The sequence below is a fragment of the Molothrus aeneus genome, chromosome Z (genome assembly GCF_037042795.1).
Source record: "Molothrus aeneus isolate 106 chromosome Z, BPBGC_Maene_1.0, whole genome shotgun sequence".
Taxonomy (NCBI): Eukaryota; Metazoa; Chordata; class Aves; order Passeriformes; family Icteridae; genus Molothrus; species Molothrus aeneus.
In genome coordinates this window covers 42,085,330-42,109,202 of record NC_089680.1, presented here as the reverse complement: position 1 = coordinate 42,109,202, position 23,873 = coordinate 42,085,330, and the positions used below count along the sequence as shown (strand labels likewise).

General features: G+C 35.8%; 1 protein-coding gene across 2 annotated transcripts in view; it reads right to left on the bottom strand.

The window, feature by feature from the left end:
• PTBP3 (polypyrimidine tract binding protein 3) overlaps positions 1–23,873 on the bottom strand; it is a 38,946-nt gene that overhangs the window by 13,878 nt on the left and 1,195 nt on the right. Inside the window, exons 2-6 of one of the 2 annotated variants that reach the window (XM_066568931.1) lie at positions 21,243–21,337; positions 10,237–10,308; positions 7,452–7,615; positions 6,462–6,608; positions 3,404–3,568 (exon numbers count right to left, since the gene is read on the bottom strand). In XM_066568931.1, coding sequence (XP_066425028.1) covers positions 3,404–3,568; positions 6,462–6,608; positions 7,452–7,615; positions 10,237–10,261 — 501 coding nt within the window. In that variant the 5' untranslated portion in view covers positions 10,262–10,308; positions 21,243–21,337. Of the gene's footprint in view, positions 1–3,403; positions 3,569–6,461; positions 6,638–7,451; positions 7,616–10,236; positions 10,309–21,242; positions 21,338–23,873 lie in introns of those variants that run through there. The other variant, XM_066568932.1, reaches the window with a different exon arrangement.

Here is a 23,873-nt window from a genome sequence, read left to right as displayed (position 1 = left end):
ACTAAAAGCTAGCATTTAATATTCAAAATAAATTTCTGAAAAATATTTCTGTTGTGAGAGCTGAACAAAAATTGTGTGAACTCAGAATTTTGTTTCAGGTAAAAAAAATAATTAAAGAAAGGCTACAAAAGAAAGGAAAGATGGATAAAATGTTTTTAAAGAATTAGCAATGGCTTATCAACTAAACAGGGAAGGACAGTCCAAACAGGCATTTGTCAAGTGTCTGCAGATAAATTGTGAATAATGAATCAGAGTTGAAATGGACTTTACAAGTCATAGAGTCACAGAACACATTGAGTTGGAAGGGTTCCAGAAGGATCATCAACTGAGTGCAGTTCCCAGCTCTGCACAGGACACCCCAAGAGTCACACCATGTGCCTGACAGCATTGTCCAAAGGCTTCTGGAACTGTCAGGCTTGGTGCTGTGATCACTTCCCTGAAGAGCCTGTTCCAGAGCCCAACACCCTCTAGGTGAAAAACCCTTTCCAACCCAACTTAAACATTCCGCAACTCAGCTTCATGCCATTTCCTCAAGTCCTCAAGTTGTGTCACTGGTCACAACACTGAAGAGATCAGTACCTGCTCCTCCCACTTCCCCTCTGAGGAAACTGTAACTGCAAGAAGGTCTCCCCTCAGTATCCTCCAGGCTGAAGAGACCTAGTGCCCTCAGCCACTCTCCATAACGCTTCCCCTCCAGACCTTGTGCACTGCTGATTCATATTCAACTTGCCATTGACCAGGATGTGCAGGTCCCTTTCCACAGTGCTGCTCTCTAGCCTCTTGTTCTCTAGCTTACACACATTACCCTTCCCTGTTCCAAGCTAGCTTAAAGCTGTCAACAAGCTCCACTACTTCCTACACTAGAACACTTTTTCCCTTCTGAGAAAGGTACATCACATCAGGTATCAGTGGAACAGGTGTTGAATAGATTATCCCATGGTCAAAACCACCAAAATTGATTCAAGTACACAACAGAGCCACCTGTTGACCTGGTGGATCTGTCTATTTCTATCAATACTATTCCTTGTTACTGGAAGTCAGTTGAGATGGGAACTGCAATCTGCATTCAAGGTATCCACCTTTGTGTTCTGCACATTAGACAAATTCTACAAATCTGTTGAATAAAATACAACTTAAATAATTGATATGCTTATTAACACCCACTGCCTAAACTAAAAAACAACAAAGAAAGAAGCAAGACAAAGACCTAGATTTGAACCTACCTCTATACTTTATAATCAAATAGTATTTGATTTATTGCAAACATAAGCATTGCAGAAATACTTTTAAATGCTGAATTTAAATATATATACATTCAAAATTAGAGTGTGCATTACATGAAGGTGTTTAAACAAAAGCAGTGCGACAAAGAGTGAGGACAAATGTAAAGCCAGGATGTATCATGCAAGTGCAGGAACAAAAAGGCCAGTCAGAGGAAAGGTGAGTTTGAGAAATACTATTAGTTTTCAAACAGACTGTTAGAATCAATGCAAAGTCAGGAATGCAGAAACCCCTGAGAAATATTAAGTCTGCAATGGAAAGAAAGGCCCTAGATAAGTATAAGCATCTCTTGCCAACCTCTTAGGGCCAAGAATCAGTGATACAAGACTAATGTCCCAACATTTGGACCCGGTTTTGCCATCTCTCAGAAACAAGATTTTAATGCTGAAGTCATCATTTAGTCGTAGAAAACAGAACGAACACCTTTTCACAGCAATTTAAAATTAGTCTTTGAGTTCCTGTACATAAAGCACTTCCTCTTAAGAAATGCCTAAATACAGCTTCTCAACATATGTTTTTCCATGTTTATCCAGAAAACTTAATAGACCTTTTTAAGGTAATGAAATTTAATGTACTCATTCCTGTTTGATTCTAAACCTAAACACACTGTATACATCAACTTTGTTTCTGATAAGATAACACTGAATTTTCAGCTTCATATGATAAATATTTTAAGGCAAACTGTGATTTAAAAAAATTAATTTTTTGACAGGCAAGACAATTTACAAACTACAATCCAAGTATGGATTGACAGCTTGCCTAGTAGTGTTCCATAAGATGCTATACTTGTCAGTGAAAATACTCATTTTCATTAACCTTACCATACAAAGTAAAAGTTAGATTGGGCACAAAGTGCTGCTCTAATTAGAGGAGATTGTCCCCTATTAAGAGCTCCAAATAAGACCCCTTTGCAAATATTGCTAAATTTTCAAGACGTATTGGAAAGGTGGTTGAGAGCAATTCAAATGCTGAAAATGTCGTTGTGCTGCACTGAAGTAGACTAAAATCAAAGGAAAGTAAATTAATATGAATTTCCTCTTTGCTTTTGCATTCTTAGAACTAGTACAGCTTCCATAACCACAGGAGCTTGTTCTGAGGTTATTCTGAATACAGCAATAATCCTAAACAGCTGACATAGTATTTGCACAGGTTCAGCAATGAGTGAGCAACACTCAAAGACACATACAAAGGTTTAGATCCAAGTGGCAACTAATATGTACACTAGTTAATCAGTATCATGGTGAGGAGATAGAAACAGAAAATTTTAAGAGGTAAGAGGAAAAACAGAGTGTTGCTAAAGCTATTCTTTATCTCAACTATTGTTTGAGATCTTAGCAGAGCAGGAAAAGAATCTTCCAGGACTGCAGGTTCCTACAAAATCATCCCAGTTATTCTAAATTGTATTACTTAAGACACTCATACATGGGGCATGGTTTTTACTGCATAAATTACTATTAATTACAAAAGTTTCAAGTATGAAAAACTTTGCAATATTTGTGAAGTATCAACAAATATTTTGGACGCAAAGAAGTGGTCTTCAAGTTATTATTTTTAAACTTAGAGCTTTCAACAGCATAGGCCAAACACCTAGCAGAAGTTATAGCAATGGCTTTCATAAATACAGCCTACCATTATTCTAAGTTAGAGAGGTAGTCAAATGCCATTCTAAAGATGAACAATCAAAAACATTTGATTTTAACAAGCAATTTGCATATTACATCACTTGCACTGAGCTATAAAGGTGAACATAAAACCGTAAATATAAAGCAAACTACAAAGGTTACTCAGCAGAAAGAGTGCTAAAATATGGATTCCCTAGTTCATAACATTCAGTATTTCACTAGCTCATCAAGAAAGCAGAATTAACCATTCAAGTTTGTTGCTGCTTCCACAGCAAGGAACTAAATGAGACAACATGAAAATCTGAGTACTGAAGCTCTGTTTACTTCAATTTCATTTACATACAACTATTTCAATCCTAGATCTCTAAATTTGGGAAATTATTTTAAAGAGAGAGTCTTCATACAGAAGATTCAGGAGCCACAAGTATTAAAAATAATTAATGGATTTACAGTAGCAACATTGAAACAGATTGTGACTTTTTTTAAGCAGTCCTCATTACCTGATACAGCATGTCTAAAGTGACAGGGTAAAAAACATTTTCAACAACGATTCGAAGAACAGAACCATGACTTGGAAGGACCCCACCTTCAGCAGCAAAAGCACTTGTAATACCCAGGTTTCCATGCTGCACAGCGTTCGCACATTGCAGCGCAGGTTGGGGTCTCTGAAATTAAGTCATAGCAGAGAGCACAGTTATTTTATATACAAATTATTCATACTGAAATAAAGTTCTCCCAAATGAAAAGGACATAAAAAGTAACTTCATAAAACCATATTTCCTTCATATTATTGATTCAAATCCCACATTAATAAATAAATCATAACTCTTACTTTCCATGCTCCTCCCTTAGACCTAGTCAGTGTAATTCACAGAATTACAAGTATTTTTTGTTAAACTGCTACTACTTTGTAATGATTTTTCTTTGATTCAGTAAGCTATTGTCATTCTAGACATTTTTCTAGCAATATTATAGATGACAATATTGTAATCTTGTAATAGACAAACAATCAGTCAGCATACCAAAGACTAGGATTAATTCTCTTCAGGAACTAAGATTTGGTTGGAATAAACTTAAATCTGTACACCCTACTCTTCTTTCAGAGCAAAGCCATCAACCACAAAAAACAGGTTCAAATCTCACTCCTCAAACTATACTTCTGTGATTACACAAGTCTTTTCACTTGTTTTTCATGGGTTCTCCCCAAAGAGGTTTTCATACCTCCTTTGAGTAGCAGGACTGTGGAGAGATGTTCCTTTCCAGATGCATTGTGACTTAAAGTCATGTCTCAGCTACATAAATTCTTTGGAAGACAGATTAAACAGGGCACATGGTACATGTTACCTAGTTTCAGAAAAATATAACCCTGCAAAATAATATGTACCTCAGGGCTCAGCCTGGGGACTAGGACAGTAACAGTATTCAGCTGCTCTACTAGGGTCTCTTTAAATTTTAGATAAAACTCAAATTTGAAGTGCCAAACAGTTTATTTTCAAAAGTAGACAATGCTCTTATAGAAGAAACCAAGTGCCACATACCAAGTTGAAAATACTCAGAAAGAGACCCAAGGAGTCTTATTTGCAAATATACATACAGTTTTCCTAAGGCTGTTATGCAAACCACATCCTTAAAAAAAAATCTTGTAATTTGTTTGGTTTTGCAGATAACAAACCGACACAGCAATCTTAGATGAGGAAAGAGACAAATAATATTTACCAGACTGACAAGCTTGCAAGACTTGTGTGACACTTGTGCCAACACAAATGAATGATTTATGCCCAAATCACAACTGTCAACATTCTTACAGAGGGAAAAAAATTCATTATATACATATCACAGTATATAACTTATGTAGCTAAATGGGAGGTCAATTGAAATCCATCCAGGAATCCAAAATCCAGTATTAACCCCTAGGGTACTCTGCCAGTGACTGGACCCTAGCTTTATGCCACTGGTCACAACCATTTCAGCGTTTAAAATCACTTCACTTAACTAGACTGCATTAATCAGTTCATCATTTTGGCTGTTACTGGAAACAAAAACAAAAGTCTTGCCAAAGTCAAGATACACAATATCCCCTTGTCTTATCCACCAATCTAGTCACCTCACCATAAAAGGCCATCACATTGCTCAGGCATAATGTGCTTTTAAAAACCTATGCTTGACTATGACTAACCACTTTCTTCTCCCTAGAATGTTTGGAGATAGTTTCCAGAATGAGTTGCTCCATTCCTTACCCAGGGACCAAAGTAAGGCTGATCAAGCAGTGGTTCCCCAGATCTTTCTTTTCATCTTTCTTGCTGTCCCTCCTTAAGATAGGAGATGGAAGGATTTTCTTTTTTCTAGTCCTCAGTAACTCAGTCACTTTTTCCAACTGCCATAACATTTTCAAGATAGTACATTGGCATTGCAATGACACCAGTCTGCTCCCTCAGCATTCAAAAGTGTATCTCACTAGGGACATAGACTTTTTGTTTATCAAAATAATTTAAATGTTCTCTGATGTGATTCTTCTCTGCTTCCTTCATCAACTTTTCCACTCTTCTCAAGTGCAACTCTTAACCACCACATGCTGCTGAGAAGGCTGTTGGTAATTCAGCCTTTTCCATCTCCTCTGTTCCTGCCCCTTTCAGCAGCAGGCCTATGTATTTTTTTAGAAAAAAAGAAATCTAATGTCTACTGCTGATATACCTCAAGGAACCAAACTTGCTGCTTTTCACATCTCTCATCAGAGACAACTCCGTGTAGCCTTTGACTTCCCTAACTATATCCCTGCATGTATAGGTAATGCTCTATAATCTTCCTGAGGCACTTGTTCATGATTCCAGCTTTCCTATGCCTCTCTTTTATGTTCAAGCCCAATCAGGAGCTCCTTGTTTATACAAGCAGTCCTCTTGCCACCTTCACTTGATTTTATGGTCATTACGATGAACTACTTTTGAACTTCACAATAATTTTACAGATTTTACAGATTTTGAGAAGACCCTGTCTCTAAGAAGTTACTGAAATTATATATATCAGAATTTAACTACTGGTATAGTGAAGTGCAGCTGTTTATTTACTAGTGTTGTGGTTTAACCCTGGTATGCAGCAAAGTGCCACCCAACTACTCAGTCACCTTCCCTTAGCACAACGGGACAGGGAATTGGAAGTGTAGAAGTGAGAAAACTGTCATTTGCAGACAGTTGAACAGGCAAAGCAATAGCTGCATATGCAAGTAAGGCAAAACAAGGTGTTTAAACACCTCCCCCATTGGCAGAGAGGTGTTTAAACATTTCCAAGAAAGTAGGAACTTCACTGAGTGTAACAATTCCTTGGAAAGAAAAAGGCCACATCTCTGAACATTCCTCATCCTTTCCCCAGTTTTCAATGCTGAGCCCAGCATCCCTTGGGTCAGTTGGGATCAACTGTCCTAGTTGAGATCCTTTCCATCTTCTTGAGCACTATCACAGGCAGGGCAATGTGAGAAGCAGAAAACAACCTTAATACTTTCTGTATTAACACATGCATTCACAACTCATGCAATTATATCCTGTTAAATGGAAATATTGTACTTACAGACTGATTATGCTGATTGTCAGTCCTAAGTTCCTTGTAATTGGAATACTGAATATAAACTGGCTGATTGTGGAGGTGAGGTGTAGCAGGAGTGTAGTAGTTCACCATAGAAACAGCAGCATCTACAGAAGCCATTTCCAAAAATGCCTGCAACCAATACATAGACGATTTCAAAGCTGGTTTTGTTTACAAGAGAGAAAAAAAGCATCGTTTTTTCCCAATTCCACTCTCACTAGAAAAAGATTATGTGAAAGTACAATACTGATTTCCTCAGCATTAGAATGCATTTGGGTGTGCATGTTTATGGGGCTGTTTTATTCAATTTGTGTGTTTTCATAGAAAGTTTTACATTGTAAGTACACTACATCATCTAAGAAGAGGCGGAATAAGTATGACATATGGAAAGTAATGCCGCTAAAAGTACTACACTGCTAATCAATTTGCTAAATTCCTGAAATCAAGCACTATTACTTAAGTAGATGATATGCATACTGATTGAAAAAGCTGGAACAAAACATTAAACATCCATTAGTTTATGCATTGTATTAATCCAATTTTTGTATGAATGTTTATTATTTTTAGGATTTCTGTGCTTCTTCATGACACAAACTACTCTGCTACATCTAACAGGATTAAAAGATGTCAAAAAATTACATGCATGTCAGTAACTTAAGCAGACAGGATCATTGTCACTGTGTCATCAACAGTGACAATGCAGTTCTTGATCATCTATATGTTTTCACATAAAGTGGATATAATGTTTAGCAATATTATCAACAAATTTCTAGTTCATTATGTAATCTGAAAGCATATTAAAAACTTAAATTTCAAAACATCCTTTCACATTTAAAAATATGAAAATCTTCTGCTATCAATGAAATATTTAGACATTGTTGCAATCATTTCACTCAAGGTCAAGATCAAAATTATCATAACATGAACCACATCTTCAGTCTTGCTCTTGTTATTGAGACATTGAAAACTACGTACCTGACCTTTTCCTCTTAGCATCAACAGATTGGTTACTTTGCCAAAAGGGAGACCTAATGAAACAACTTCTGCTCCAGTAACACCGTTTGGAATTTGACGAATATGAAGGACACGTGAAGGGGAACACGGAGATCTTTTTCCTTTACTTTTTTTCTTCTCATTATCTAAAATATTTTAGGGAAGGAGACAGACAATTAAACAAGACAAACCCATTGCACAGCGTACATATCAAAACCTTAAGGAGATAAACTGCTGCCTCAGCACTGACATTGACTTAGGTACTTATTTCTTTGAACCCTAAGAAAGGATATTCCATATCTAACAAAGGGACAGTGTAAGAAGGTATCATCAGCTATTCCAAATCTTGATAGCAAGGGGAGGGTGGCGTATGTCTGGCTTTGCTTTGGACTTGTTTATTTTCTGAAGATTTGGTTTTGGTTTGCTGTTGTTTTGTTTTTTTTAATGGGAGGTCAGTAACTTCTCCCCAAATGCCTACATAAGATATCTATAAAATATTAGTTGCACAAAAGAGGGGAAAGTCCCAGTTGGGAGGTAATACATTAATTTTCCTTTTATCACCAACTTGTCTTGCTGTGACTGAATTGCTAACTTGAGGTTTTGAGTTTGTTTTTACTTTATTAAAGAAAGCCTGCTGTTCCAAATTATTTTAAGTTTTAAAAGGTCTTTGAGAAAGACAGCATGACATCCATACAAACTCTTACATCTTCCACTTTGACATACTGCCAGAAGTGGGGTTTTTTTGAACATATGCCTGTTTGGATCCTGTAAGGCACAAATTTGGATTGGTAAGTGAACAATGACTGAATTTCAGGAACATTACTCAGTATCCTTGAGAGCACTTTAAAGCAGAACACCATATCTGGAACAAGCATATTGTTCTAGAAGCAGTTGCAATGGAGGCAAGAGAGATAGTCTTAATATCTAATCTGTTGCATTTAGCCTTCCAAGGAGAAACACAAAAGATTGAGAAGAAATTTCTGTAGGAACTTTATAAGATTTTGCTGTAGGTTTTGCATACAGTCTAAGGCTGAGAACTGGTTCACACAAGTCATTCTGCATAAGGATGTTTACAGAGGGTCTTTTTATTACTGGAAGCCTGTAAAATTTCAAGATGGATGATAAAAGCCCCAACTATAGCACACTTAACAATTCTCCCACCTGCAAAACTGAAAAGTCTGCTATGCATTCATTTTTCCATCAAGAAATTTTAAATGGCTTCATGTGCTCTGTATGTGTTCTGAAAAATGTGAACTTTAAGACAAACATGACCATATTAAACACATATTGGTACCAAGCCACGACAGGACATATTACTAGTAAACTCTAACAACATATTTTGTTACTTTTCAGGTTCAAAATTTACAAGATGTCCCTGACTTAGTATTAAGTCAAGGAATGCTTGACCAACGAAAGCAGTTAATGAAGCCTAGAATGAATTTCACCTCTAGTTTTATATGAGAGACTCTTGCAGAAGCAGTATCTTCTGGGTTCTGACACATTGTCAGAGGTGACAAAATGGAGCTAAGTGGCAAACTGTTGAAGTGTTTATTTTCTTGTGAAACTTTACCTAAGTTACTAAATCGGCAATAAAAGCTAGCACATCTCAAATATAAAACCTCATAGTTTTTTAAACCATGCTTCTTTCTCCAGCTGTGGTTCGATACTAATTTTGATGCAGAGTGATAACCATCTGTGTCTTCCAACATCTAAACTTCAAAATTGATTCAACATTTCTTTAAAGCATGCCAAAGCTGATCACCTTTCTGAATTGTACTCTCAACTGAGTGAAAGTAAAAAATGCTTTCAGACAGACCAAAAAAACCCTTATGCATAAAGTGAAAATTGGTTCCTCATGTACAAAGGGAAATTCATTACAATCACAATTCATGACCAGTACAAATGTATTCCCTGCATAGCCTGAGGTAGAAAGGTATACATTTTAGAAATGTGACCCACCAGACCAAAAAAGCCCCAAAACCCCAAACATAACAACAAAAAACAAGACCTGCAGCTGGAGCAGCTGTATTGGGTAAAAAGATGCATTTCAATAGTGATCATATTTTATTTTAGATTTATATGATTATTAATGAGAACACCTAGTAATATATTCCAAAAACCTCTATATCATTTAGACATCTTGCATACCACTGTGAAGGATCAGTCATTGCACTGTTAATTAATAATACAGATTTCAGCTATTACATTGCTGAGCTATAAGCTAATGCTATTTCAAGCCAAGCAGAAACATTTGGACATCACATTGAATTGATCAGCAGAAGTATAAACAACCTGACATGTGCAAGTCAAAGAAATAAAAAAGAAAAATCTTCAAGTTAGCTCCTCAGACTCCTCCTTCCCCACCAAAAATACAGCAAGTCTTAGACACTTGGTGTCTAAGATCACAAAAGGTGATCTGCTCTGTCCTTTGCCCTGATATAAAATAAACTATTTGGAAACCACTGCTGACAGGCAATTGTCTAGGTCATGATTTAGTTAATTTATTTGACATAAAATTACTTCATGCAACCATTGGTCATTAACACTCTATGTACACCTAATGCTGGAAGTAATATTAACAAAAGCTGTACCAGCTTTCTCTCACTTTCAACTTCCTGTCTGGTCTAAAACTACAGGTAAACAAATATATACACTTACAGCATCTTCCTCAACACACACACACACACAAAACAATGAAAGAAAAAAAAAAACAACAGAGAGAGAGAGAACAGCTGAAGAACTTTGAGGGGTTTTTTTTTATGTATACCTGTAGCTGGAGTAGAATTGCTCATGGTAGAAGGTCTGTTACTGACACCAGAAGCAGCTTGTCAGGACCACACTAAAGAAATAAAAGACAAGATTACTAGTAAAGCTCAATATAAAAGTGCACCAACTCCCTTTACTTATTCTTCCCAAGAACACCCCCTTCCTATACACAATACCACAACTGCCAGGACCTTGTTTTTCAGGAAAAAATGCCAACAACATAATTTTTTCACGTCTCAATAAATCAGCAAATTCAGCTATATTACACTATTGATTTAAATCAATATGTTACACTGATTTAAATCTATCCCACTACCCTTTTTAAAATACCAAGAATAACATGGTTAAGAAAACTTGCTTAAGAAAAGAAATGAGCTGGCTGTAGGCTTTGTGTCTGCAATACATTACTTCCATAAATGCACAGCCACACAGGTAAAATCTGCATTTGCAACAGGACACAGGGGACCTGAGCAAAACTAATTTGACATATATTTAAACACACCCATGGCACAATAAAAAAAAAATTGGTTTCAGTACAGTTTTTAAAAATATATAAGTCTTACCATCAAATTCTTAGGAGAAAGATCAAGGTATTTGCTTTAAGAATGTTAACAATTTGAGACTCTAACTACTGACAGAAAAGAGTTTGAGTACTACAGGTCCTTCATTCAAAAATCAGCATCTAGCTCCAGTTACATCTGTTTACTCATTAAGACTGCTGTAATATCCCAGCCAAGCATCAACTTCAAAATGCCAACAAGAAATAAGGTATACCTTGAACAAACAAAACACCTCTGAAAGGCAGTTACATTTCCTGAAACTTTCACCACTCTCTTCCATAAAAGCATTTTAATGGAAAATGGAGACCAAGAGAGTGATTCTGCAAGATGGAATAAGTTGATCCAAATAGCTTCTCATCTCTTTGGTGGAAAGAGAACTTCCCATTGCCTTTGGTCCAACATTCCCACACGCGCATGAACTGTTTATCTTGCATCAAGCCCAGTGCCCAAGAGTTATCCTATGAGATTAATCAATTCTCCAGCCTACCAGCATTCTGAGCTGAGCTAGATTAGTTATTCAGCTGTAAGAGACATTGAGAAGTGGCAGGATCCATTGCAAAGGGTAAGGAAAAGCCATTATGTTGGCTTGCATTGGCTCCAAAAACACTGCTCAGAGTACTGGCTTATATGGGGTCTGTGCTAAAAGGAGCAATTAGATTCTCCTCATCCTTGCTAATCACGTGTTCCTGCTGCTTCCCTAGTGTGGGAAAGTCATTCACAACAGAAGACTGTGACTAGGCTAGGGTGCTTAAAAACCTTTTCAGCCAAATTTAGCTGCTCATCAAGGAGCACAGGTGTTAGTGTGGATGGCAGAAAACATGAGTGTGTTCATTCCTCCCCACCAACAGTAAAGACTTATTTTTAACCATGAAACTGCATCTTAACAGTATATTTAAATACAACATCTAATTGTGACACACAGCAAAATCATTTTTACATTAGGAGAACTAAAAGATATAAACCCTGTATTTTAAAGAACTGTCAATTAAATGGTTACTAGATGTCATGCATATTACACTGTATTTGCACAGATACTAGAATGTAATTAACATGCAATACTGATATTAATTTTCAGCTATTCGCACTACTTTGAGTATACCAGCACTCAGGTATTGCACCTAAAGAGCATATTTTGACTGTAAAATGCATATCATGCTAATTAAACAAAAGCTGTATGTGCAGATGTAGTAGAAAGTATTAATGATTGTCCTTTATTACACCAAACCTTCCTTTTATTTACTGGAGGGCCGGAAGAAAAACCGCTACTGACACAACTCCTGTTGTGGGGACTTTAACTTGGTTTTTAACTTAGCATTTATTCAACAGAAGAAATGTCTGCATACTTCCAGAAGGCTGTGGAAAAACATGTGGTGTATTACCATGTTCAACATATATTCTTACAATCTCATATTTAATTTTATATACACCGGTATTAAAAAAAACACCTCAAACATTTTCAGAAGAAAATATTTTCCAACCTCTTTCATTTTTAGCACACACACACAAAGAAATACAATGCAGATGGCTGCAGTGACCTGTTTTACAACTCTGTGTAACTGGCCTGTATCCATAAAACTGAAGTTGTAGCTCACTGCAGCACACAATGAACTGCTGCTCCAGGATGGTGGACTAAACCAGCTTCGACAGGAGAAAAATTATACTAAAATTACAACCCTCATCCATGACATGTGCCTGTACTTACAACTGACACATCATTCAGTCAGTATATCCTAAGACAGTTCCCTAGATTTTGCCATTACACTCATAACCATTAACCCACTACAGCAGCAAAACCACAGAGAAACTCTTTAAACCCCAAGCTTATCAGCTATGCAACTGTTTTATTTGGTTTAATAAAAGATCAACAAAGTTTTGGGCTTCTTACAATACAGGGAACCATCATCATTTCAAATGTCTGTCTTCGTATCTTCAAACTGATACAAAGAGTATTTTTAAATTTACATACTTTTAACTATAATTGCATTAAAAAGCAAAACAATTAAACATTAAATCAAGACATTGTAGAATGATTGGCCTGGCCTAGGCTTGCTAACTCTAGAGCCCTGACTACAAAACTTAGTTTCTTACAGGACAATTTAGAATCTTACCTGAAGATTTTGGTTATACTTTTTGTTATTGTCTGAGTGCTCCACTGAAACACTACTCCAATTTTTAACTTTTAGTATCAATACTAAGTTATATACTCACCCAAACAATTACAGTGCATTTATAAACTATAGCATGCCTCTTGGAAGAACGTAGTATATGAAAACTGCTCGGAATGCCAGTGTTTTCTCAGGTGGCTGATCAAGGTATTTCTCAAGTAGAAAAATACTAAAAAGATGCTTTTCATCATCTCCTTGTTTAGGCAGCTTACAAATGATAAGCCTTCTCATTCACTGACAAAGCAAATCCAAACCAAATGCAAAAATGTTGTAGAAGATTGCAAAGATAAACTGACATCATGCCAGTTGCCCAAGTAGAAGTACAAAATGTGTATGTTTGAGGTACTCTGGATTAATGAAAAAGATGACATTTACTTCTTCAGTGTTTTAACAATTCTGCTCATACAGAATACACGAAGAAATTACAAAACTTCAGTCTGTAAAGACTGTTTGTTCCATCTCTTTCTTTCCCACATAGAGGTGAAAGAGATATTTTTAAAATAATTTGTAACATGAAGCGTTTAATGTAGTGGCGAAGATCGGCTCCAGGCTGCTCTGGGTTTGCAAGGCCTTTAGTGTTGAAAAACTCCACATAATAGGGTAGTGTGCCCTAGATAATGTCTTAGAGGATTCTAATTGAATCTTTCTTCAGAGGCTAGAGAGTACTACCATGCCCCTAATCTCTCTTGGTACACGAGTTTTTCACAAAGAAAACTCCACTGGTACTTCTTAGTTATGCAGTTTTTAAGTCCAGCTGAAAAACAGTCAAAAGAATAGCCAAATCCTGCTTATAAAGCTACCTTTACATACTTCCTTGTCCACAGTTCATAGACACTTGACAAGCACTTCTTTAAGCAGAGACAGGAGTTCACACTGCCCTTGTGCCAACAGATCCATTTCAGTTTCCACAGCACAACTGCGTGGGGTTAGGCAGCTGCTTAGCCTTAGAGAGCTGCTTGCACCAGTTCTCTGTGAGGCCGCACAGTGAAAGTGAACAAGCAGGCAGGACAAGTAACCATGCTGCCTAACCCTTCCCTAATGAACACTTCTTCCAGCATAAAGCCTACCTCACAGAAACCGGCACCTGCCTTCTGAGTGCCAGTTACATGGCCAATATTCCTTCTCTCAAACTGTGGTAAACAAGGTAAATGGAATAGCTCAAAACAAGGACAGCTATCAAACCAAGGCTGCAACATCCTCCTCTATTCCTGCACTCGTTCCATCATTCCAAACATATTAATCATCTCCTAAGATCTTAAGACTCCTTTTTTTACATCATGAGACTTTCCACCTCTTCTACTTCAAGGTAGCATTTTTACATTTTTGGGGGGGGTTATTAACTGGGAACAGGTAAGGCAAGAGTAATAGAACAGCTACAGCTAGATTAAGTTTATTCTTTCCTTGTTATTCAGTAGGATCTAGAAGCCAGTTCCTTAGAAAGCTCAGTTTGATTTTGGACATTTCTTTAAAAACAGGTAATCTATAGTGCTGAGTAAACAGTCAAATAAGAAGCCACCACAAAGAGTAGCACTCAATGATAGGTTAATGAAACAAAGTATTCTTCTGTACCTACCAGATCAATTTCCCTAACTAAATAAGGCATATTACACAATTGACTACAGCAACAGGTGCCTTTCCTGAAACTACTTTAGCTGTTATATGATTTTTAAAATTCTGATAATAATTTATGGAATTTATGTTAATTATTATTAATTATGCATTAATTATGCTAAATAATTTATGCTAATTATTTTGCAATTCCAGGATAAAACCCACTGCATTCATAGCAAAAACCATAAACATCTGAAAATCAGCAACTCTAAGTTTCTGAAATCTTTGTGAGTCACATATAGTTGGAAACAGAAGAGTAAGTCTAGTACGGCAAAATCCTTCTTTAGAACGCGTCCACATGTTAAAACCATGGCTGGTATCTATTTAGCATTACTTCTGGAATCACTGAATCCTATAAACAATCTTTTAATTTCTAAAAAAGCTGTATGTAACTCCCTTATTACCCTCCCCTCAGCATTCAGCTGCAGTATTTTCTCCCCCCTCATTTTCTAGAAGTCACAAATTCTTCAGGACAGTACAATTAATTAGAAATGGGGTAGTTCCAGAGAACCGTACATTTGTATTGATGGTTTTCCTAGAATTTAGTTAGTCATCTCTCTATGCTATTATTTTTAAGTCAACAATAAGGAAGAATATGATCATAGGTTTCATTAGGAAAAAAGAACATGGGCAATTTTAATGGAAAATAATTCTTTCAAAAAGGACCTCTCTCCACACATGTAAATTAAAACTGTACATTTGCCAAAAGGGCAAATTTCAAAACATGACAATTTCAAGCTATACCAGTGATAACCACAGCTATATTTAAACTAACTGTTCTACTGCATACTTTGTTAATTTTTATAGAATTTGCTAACAAAAGCTAAGTGTCACGAGAAGAATGAAAATTTCCTTTATCTTCCACTTCTGCAGCATGTCTCTAGATAATTACTATATTCATTTACTCTTTTTTCCTCTTTCATGTTTGCAAAGGAGATGCAGCTCCTACTTCCAAAGTGGGGATTTAATAGGAAGTACAATGCTGTTGATGCCAAAATAAAGATTTCAAAGAAAGTGGAGCCAAACTACGGGAAATTTCAAAACCATGTATTTGTACTAAAAATAAACTGACCTTACATAGATAAAGCCTACCATTTCAGCAAGCTGAAGAAAGAAATCATAGGCAATGATCACAAATAAGAAAGCCTCTCTTCCTCTGCTATATAGACCCCTCCCAAACACAGCTCAAGCTGCTGATTACCAGTCACCCTAGAAGCACTGTCTTAGCACTGATGGCTGCTCTTCCGTAGGCCTGAGTGCTCAATAGCTCTGCCAGCACACAGATTGCTCCACTGCCTCTGTTGTCAACTCCTGAAGCTTGCTCCTGCACTGCACACCTTCAAAGAGTTATGTAACAGTAATTAAAATGTTCAGAGAAAAACATTATGTACTTTGCATTTATGCTAGATACAGGGCAAGAACATAAGGAAATAACATTTTCCTCTTGAAGATGCAAAAGCAACCTTGAGCATGTGACTATCAAGAGCTGTAAAATTAAGAGTAAAAAGCTCAATTTTTTAATTACTATAAAATATGCATTTTCATTCTTAAAGTCAGAAATACCTCTACTTAGTGTGAAAGCCTTAAGCTCATCCAAAAGGACAATAAGCCATATACCATTTTGAATATTCCAGAAATCCAGCAGGCATCATGACACAACGGCAGAGCTTTCTTTGAAACAGTCATCAAAGATGACTGCTTTTCTTTGTGATAGCGCTCATTTAAAATTTCCACAAATATTGTTTTCTGACAGTATAAACACAAACTTGACTGACAACAAAGATTGATGTCTATGCTTCCAAGGTAGCTTAAGCCTTAAATATGTGAAGATTAAGTTTTCCTCAAGAGTTCACATAGGTTTTTTGTGAAAAAAATTTACTTAAGTTTCTGCAATATACTCCTTTCACATACATATTTTTAATGAAGTGTACAGATGTACAGATGAAGACACTAGGTTTTAAATTTAAAGTCACAAATGTTCTATACAATGCCACACTGTAGGGTTTCGGATCATTTTATACTTCATTATGTACAAGTCATGCCATAAACATCCAGGATCTCAAATAAACCACCAGTAAGCTGTCTCTCTTGACTTTAGTCAGAAGGAAATTTACACAGCCTTACAAAGTACCATAACTTGACAATCTGGTTTATAATTTATTATTAAAGGTTAAAATCAAGAAAGAGGAGCTGAAAGAAACCACCACACCAATGCCAAACAATATGCTGGGGTTAAAACCCAGGAGGGGTTTTAACAAAAGTACTAGTGTGTGAAAGGCTATAAAAGAGATTCTTCCATTTAAACCAGCTGCTAAGAGATCTGTAACAACACTTATGCTATGTAATAACATGTATTAAAAAAATTGAAAAAAAGGTTGAAATATGTTAGCAAATTATTCAAAGGTGATGGCAAACAACTTAAAGGAAGAAAAAAAACCCACTGCGATAAAAGTAAAAATGTGACAAACTGTGGATTACTTTCTTTCCTCTTGCAAAGGAAATAGTTTAACTTGCACAGCACAAAGAAAGAGAAAGAAAACTAGCTGGATCACAATAGCAATCAAAGTTTCTGCAAAACTGCTATCTGAAGCATCCCTTTCAGCACTCATTTTTAACTCTAGTTCCTTCTGGAAACAGAAAGATTCCAGGATACAGTGTTTATCAGCACCTCTACCTTGCAGCATAAAAGACATCTACTTTTGTTACTTTGATTCCTATTGTTTTGCAGAAGTAAATATACACAGCTTTGTTTAAGAAAATAATATTGGGGGGGAGGAAACTCACTTCCCATGCATCCAAAAATGTATCCAAAAACCATCACAGATTCATAGGAAGATACCAAAAAGATTTGACTCTTAACTGATCGATCATTTAAATTTAAATCGATCGGTTATAAATTTTCAGACTCCAACAAATAGTTTTTAAAAAAATCTTTCCAGTCTCAACTTAACTGTGATGCTCAAAAGACATATGTTCTTGACTGTATGGTTTTTGAATATTGAATTTTCTGCTTCACAATTAAAGATTTCATCCAAAAGAGAAGAATTTTTACTTTTTTTTTTTAAGGAAATTCATATGCACAAACACTCATTTAAATCTAGGCCAAAAAGCTCTAAGAATCGCACACTTAAAGTAAAGAGGTTGGAAAGAAATAAAAGTCTGTTTGATGATGTGTATCCCATAAATTAGGAGTTGAATAATTGTTCTAGCACATGAAAGATTTGTCTCAAGATCAACAATAGATTCAATATTTTTATTTGCAAGCTGAATTTTTAATTACTCCTTAATGCTTTCTAGGAGAGTAGTGTTGCATGCAAGGAAAACATGGTCACAACTATGAACCCTTGTCCTTTCTGTCTCATGTGTATTTCGTTTCCTCTCTGCTTGGCATTGTTTCTTATCAGTTTCTCACTCTAAGAAACTCTCATGCCTGCTTCTCAGGCCCACCTTCACTTCATCTTTTGGAAAAATTAGTAATAAACTAGCCCCCGTAAGGATCATACTTTAAAGAAAGCTTCTGTATTAATACATTAGTTGCACAAATGAGGGGAAAGTCATAATCTCAGCCTGCTGGCAGACACAGGAGATAGCACAGCATCAATAAACCTCTATTTTTGTTTACATCTCCCCCATATCCAGAAAACATGCAACTTTGTTGAAATCAATGTTTCATCTTTTCAGTATACATGAAAAAGGACAAGTTCTCCTTGCTCAATCCTTCACCTAAATATTACATCAGTCACACAACAAGAATTTTTCCCTTCAGTTTTACTTCACAGTGTAATATATCCTCTAACAGTCTTCATTTCTTCCTCCTCTCAATGGGATGCAGAAGTTAGTTGGTAAAAAAATTATTTTTCCCTGATTAAATGATGCTGTGAAGTGATTTAATAGTAAAACCAGCTATGCAAGAAACATGATTTTGAGAAGAAAACCCATGAAGCCAATACAACTCCTGAAAATTATCAATCATTAAATCCACACATCCTATTAATACTCTGTACTCTATAAAATACTGGTTATTAAACAAGTTATCACCTTTGGAAAGTCTACTGCTTTAAATTTCACCATTTGGTTGAAAATTGAATGACTAACACTTTTCAGTCTAGGACAGTTCAAATCTAGTCTTTGGATTACATGCTTTGAGAACCCTGGATCCTGCTGAGGCACTGCTTTTTGTGAGTGTGAGTGTGTGTGTGTGTGTGTTCTGACCTGTTCTCCTTATATTTAAAGGTACACACTGAAACAGCAACCACGATAAAAAACTCCTCTGCAAGAGCATAACATCCTTCATAACACACTAGGCTACACTTGTTACACACAAGCACTAAAAATACCAATTTTGTACACAAAACAGTTGAATCCTAGGTGTCCAAAATAAAGTTCACAAAAATAAAAACATTTCTAATGAATTGTAATGTTGTTACTTCAGGATTCTACACCAAAGACTGCATTTATTGTCCAGTCCTCAGCCCTACAGAGCACAATCATTATACACCAAAACCAAGCAATATAGAGCAGATGCTACAGAGGACCAGTACAGACAGAGTGACCCTTTCAAATATACAGAAGTCCCATTACTGTACATACATATAAATATACACACATACAGTTGAAACTTATGTGATGGCAACACAAAAATTACCCTGAGCAAACTGATCTCCCTACAGACAGTATACTATGGAGCACTGCAGGAAAGATTCAGCAATGAAGAGTTATTTTCAAGTTACTTTCACACTTTTAAAGAACTCAGTTTTACTTCCATACATTTGTTTTCTACTTTAGAAAACTGTTGTACATTTACAAGTAGGGTTGTACACAGCAGAAGAAAATTATGTAGAAAGAGAATCTTCTGTGACAGAATTTCAAACTAATGACAATTAAGACAACTCAGTTTCGCTACCAGGTTTTATTAAACAGAAAAAAATTTCCAGCACTGACAGAAATCAAGTGAAAAACAAGCATATCATCTACTTTTGAGTTCAAAAAGTTTCCTCCACAGAAACTAAGTTTTGCACTATGGCTTCCACCCTATTCAAGGTCATATACTGTGCACTGAATAACTTCACATTAATTACTTCAACATTGATTGCATTTTGGGAAAGGACAGATAACTGAGATGAAGGGGAAAGAACAGACAACAGAAGCTAGAGTAGTTTTCCTGGTAATACAAGACCAGAACAAACAGCTTGCCTGTATACATGTAGCAAGAAAGACAAATTAGAGACTAGAGAATCAAAACAGATGAACTGAAAAATCAAAAGAGTGAGAAAATGAATTCGGTATCCTGTGTAATAAAATGAGGAAGTGAACCAGCAAAATACCTACATAAATAGAAAAAAAAAATGGAGAAAAAAATTCCTAATTAAACTGAGCACAATCAGAAGGACAAAGAAGGCCTAAAATACCGAGAGGGACTACATGCAATTTATTAATTAACTACATCACCTCTTAAAGTTACAAGTCAACAAAATACTTGGATGCTATATTCTTTTCATTTTCAGTGGTCTTTGGGATCACTGCACCACCATGCATTTCATGCTGACTCCTGAACAGCATTTGTGTTTAGCCTGGAAAACACTATGAAGACATACAGAATCATAGAATCATTTAGGTTGGAAAAGACCTTTAAGATAGGGGAGTCTGTATCTCAAAGTGTTGAAGCATAATTTACACATTCAAATGCAGTATGAAGTATGTTATCACTCTGGACATGTGTAAAAATGTGCCTTGAATTCTTGCTTTAAAAATGTTTATTGTCTTTTCCAAAGTACTGCAGACTAGGAGTCACCTAGTAAGATGGACCAAAAGCTGGAGCAATACTAAAATTTTGTCACATCCTTCTCACGTGCCACTTCAGTTGTATCTACCAGGCAACTTACCAACAAGGAAAGGGTTACCGTTCCCTGATTTTGCCATACGGTGGTAAGATTTGATTTCTGCCTATATGTGAACTAGTTTTGGATCATCCTTATTCCCGTGACTAATGCAATCCACTTTCCAAGAAAATAGTAACATCTCATTTAAATAGTAGAATCCTAATAGAGAGCACTGAGCCCACCATACACCTCTCCAGCTGTATGAAGTATGCGCACTTTCACAGACTACACATGTGTAAACACAATTCTGATTCCTTTGCTTCTACTACTCACTGTGCAGAAAGAATAATTTATCTTCTCCTTGACTTTAAATGCCCTTGTAATAGACCATGTCTTTTAATGAATAAGAATGGCAACAAGTTAAATTACTAGTAGTTCAGTGTGATTAAGGAAGTTAATTGCAAAGATAATGGCTGGTGTATTGAATCATATGAGCATTCATTCCATTGGCTTTCACAAGAAATTCAGGGTGTGGTTTCCTGGTCAGTTTAAGCTGATCTATGGCTAGAGAGAGCAAAGGCAGTCATGTCATTCCTCACCCTCGGGTTTTCACAGCTCTCATCACAGTGACTAAGAACTGCAAGGCAGCATGGTACCAGAATAATTTATTTTACCATGCAGTTCACATATGACAGTTGCTACACTACGAGGGAGGTGTAGAAATGCACTGTTGAGGATGGTGCTGCTCTTTTGGCAGCAGACCTGAGTTTCAACAACTTCAGTCAAGAGGGAAACAGCAAGAGCGGGGAAGAATGGTATCAACAGGAGTAGACAAAATACTTTTTCACCTACCCACTCTGCAAAGAGTGTTTTCAAAAATGCTGCCTCTAACTCCAATGTAAAACTCACGTCCACAGACCTGAAGAAATAGGAACAATTTTCACATGCTGAAATGAGAAAAGAGAAATTTTAAAAGTCTCTTAAATATAGTCTTTCATAAAAAATATGCAGCACCAAATGAAACTGTAAGTACAAAATATATACAATGGTCAAAAGCAGGAGAACCAAAAGCAAAAGTGCAGTTAAATGCAACAGTTAAATGAGTGCAAAAGAATTAAGAACTGCAACTTGAAACAACAGCTGCAGGCATAATTTCATGATATAACTAACTCTCATCCTCATGTTTTGACACATGTTTTGTTTAATTGGGATATTTTCTAAAAGAAAGTTGACAAACACACACTTGTGCTTATCACTTAACACTGGATTAGTTCAGCAGAAAACTTGATAAATACTCCCTGGTAGAACCCAAATCAACTCCTTATCTCCCCAGACAGGGTACACAAAGCAGATTAATTGTCTTGACTACAGATCAAATCAAATGAACAGCAACTTGACAACTGCTAGGGAAACTAGGAGATTTATTCATATTTTGCTGTTTTCATGTTTCTGATTGTGATAGATTACTTCCATTTCTCATTATATCAGACAGAAGTAGTAAACAAGATTTGGGAGTGAACAGCAAGCTCAGGAGAGATAACTTCATTCATACCAGGCAATACTACCTGTTTTCCACAAGCACATAACTCAAAGTGGGTTAAAAACAGGTATTTATGAAGCAACTATAGTAAAAAAACTATGTAATTCTATGTAAAATATAAATTTTTAAAAAAGGCTTCTGAGCCAGAAATCTATGGATAATAAGCAGGAAGTGGTTGATGATTCTTAAAAAGCTTGAGCATTATCTTCCAAAATTCCAAAGTCTTGTTACCTGAAGATTTAATCTGGTACCAGAATGACTGAATTTAATTTGAAAATGAAATACCGCTGCTGTGTATAGTGTTGTTCCTGAGTTTCCCCCTTACTAATCCACAAGGAGGCCACTAACCTCAACTATAAACATCCATAGGTTTAGGTACATAGCTGGTCTGCTTTTGATAGCCAACAAAAAATTACAGGTAATGACACTCTGGTTTCTTTGATTTTTTAAAGTTTAACTTGAGTCACATATTCCTGCTAACAAAATAAGCTTAAATAAAGAACAAATTTATTTGCCATAAAACTGAAATTCTCGCAGCTTTTTAGAGAAATTTTCTGATCCAATTAAAAATTATTTTTCTGTGCTTACTTTTACATATTCTCACCCTTATTAAATATAAGGTTTGGATCTAAATTAGCCTCAGCATTCCATAGAAAGAAATTAATTTTATTTAAGAAATGAAATTTATTTCATTTCTGTATTAAAGCAGCATGAAGTGTAATTTTTCTTCTTTGACTTTTTTTTATTTTAGTTTTTGATTAAATGCCCTTGAAAATAAGAAGTCACAAGACAGCTTCTGAAAATTTTGTTTTACTTTAGGTTTACTAGGGCAGTTTTAACCAACACCTCAATAGCTTGCATTTTCAACTAACAGTTTGGAGATCAACCAATGGCATTCAATTCTAAGAAGGTAGCATCTTCTAACAAAAAAAGAATTTAGCATCTTCTAACAAAAAAAGAACATTTCCAAAACACTCAAAAACCCCAGGTCTTCCTGAAGTGTCACAGGCAGCACTTAGCATCTCAGAGCATACTCAAACTTGCAGTTATCACCAACCACCTGTATCTTCACTGAAACACATAAAGGCTCTACTTCAGAAAATTTCTTTAAAAACACTCAGTTTATGTTTACACCTTTAATATGTCTATAGTCTTTGTTTCACTCTCTCAAAAGAAAGTTTTTTAGGGAGGTTCTACTTTGCAATGTTAGATTTGTACAGTTTTAAGAACTACAGATATTTTACCTGCATCATTTCTACCCAGAAACAATCTCAACATAAGTTATCTTTATTAGTATTTCAGGGCTGATACATGACTCTTCTTCCCTCCTTTCTCAACTGAAATAATAAAACCTTCATGAAAATTAAAAAAAAAAAAACTTGGGAAAAGAGGTCATCATACTAATTGTATGACAGCATAGGAATCATACACCCACATTAGATAGCAATTCCACAACTTAAGAAAAAAAAAAAAAAAACAAACATAAAAAAAGCATCCCTGTATTCTCAAATAGAACGCAGGAAAAACAAAATTACAAGTTCCTCTATAAGCACATTTGACAAATTAATAAAAGAAATAGTCTCACTCCAGTGAGAACTTTCTTAATTTTCTCTTAAAATTTTGCAACATGCACTTTTAAAACAAATGTGAAAAAAAATGCTGATCATAGCAGAATTACTCAGTATAATTTTTAATTAAATTTTTCAAAAATATACCTCTTTAGACTATTTGCTGCTTCATTAATCAGCATTTATAAAAGACTTTTCTCATCAATATATAAAAGACTTTTCTCATCCTCTCTCCCTATAAAGGCTTCTACTACCACAGTGTGTTAAAAGATGTCAGGAAATTTTTTTAATCACAAGGGATTAAAAGAAGCCTTAACTTCTGTATCAGAATACCTAGATTTTAAGAACAGCAAAGGTCTTACATGTCACCAACAT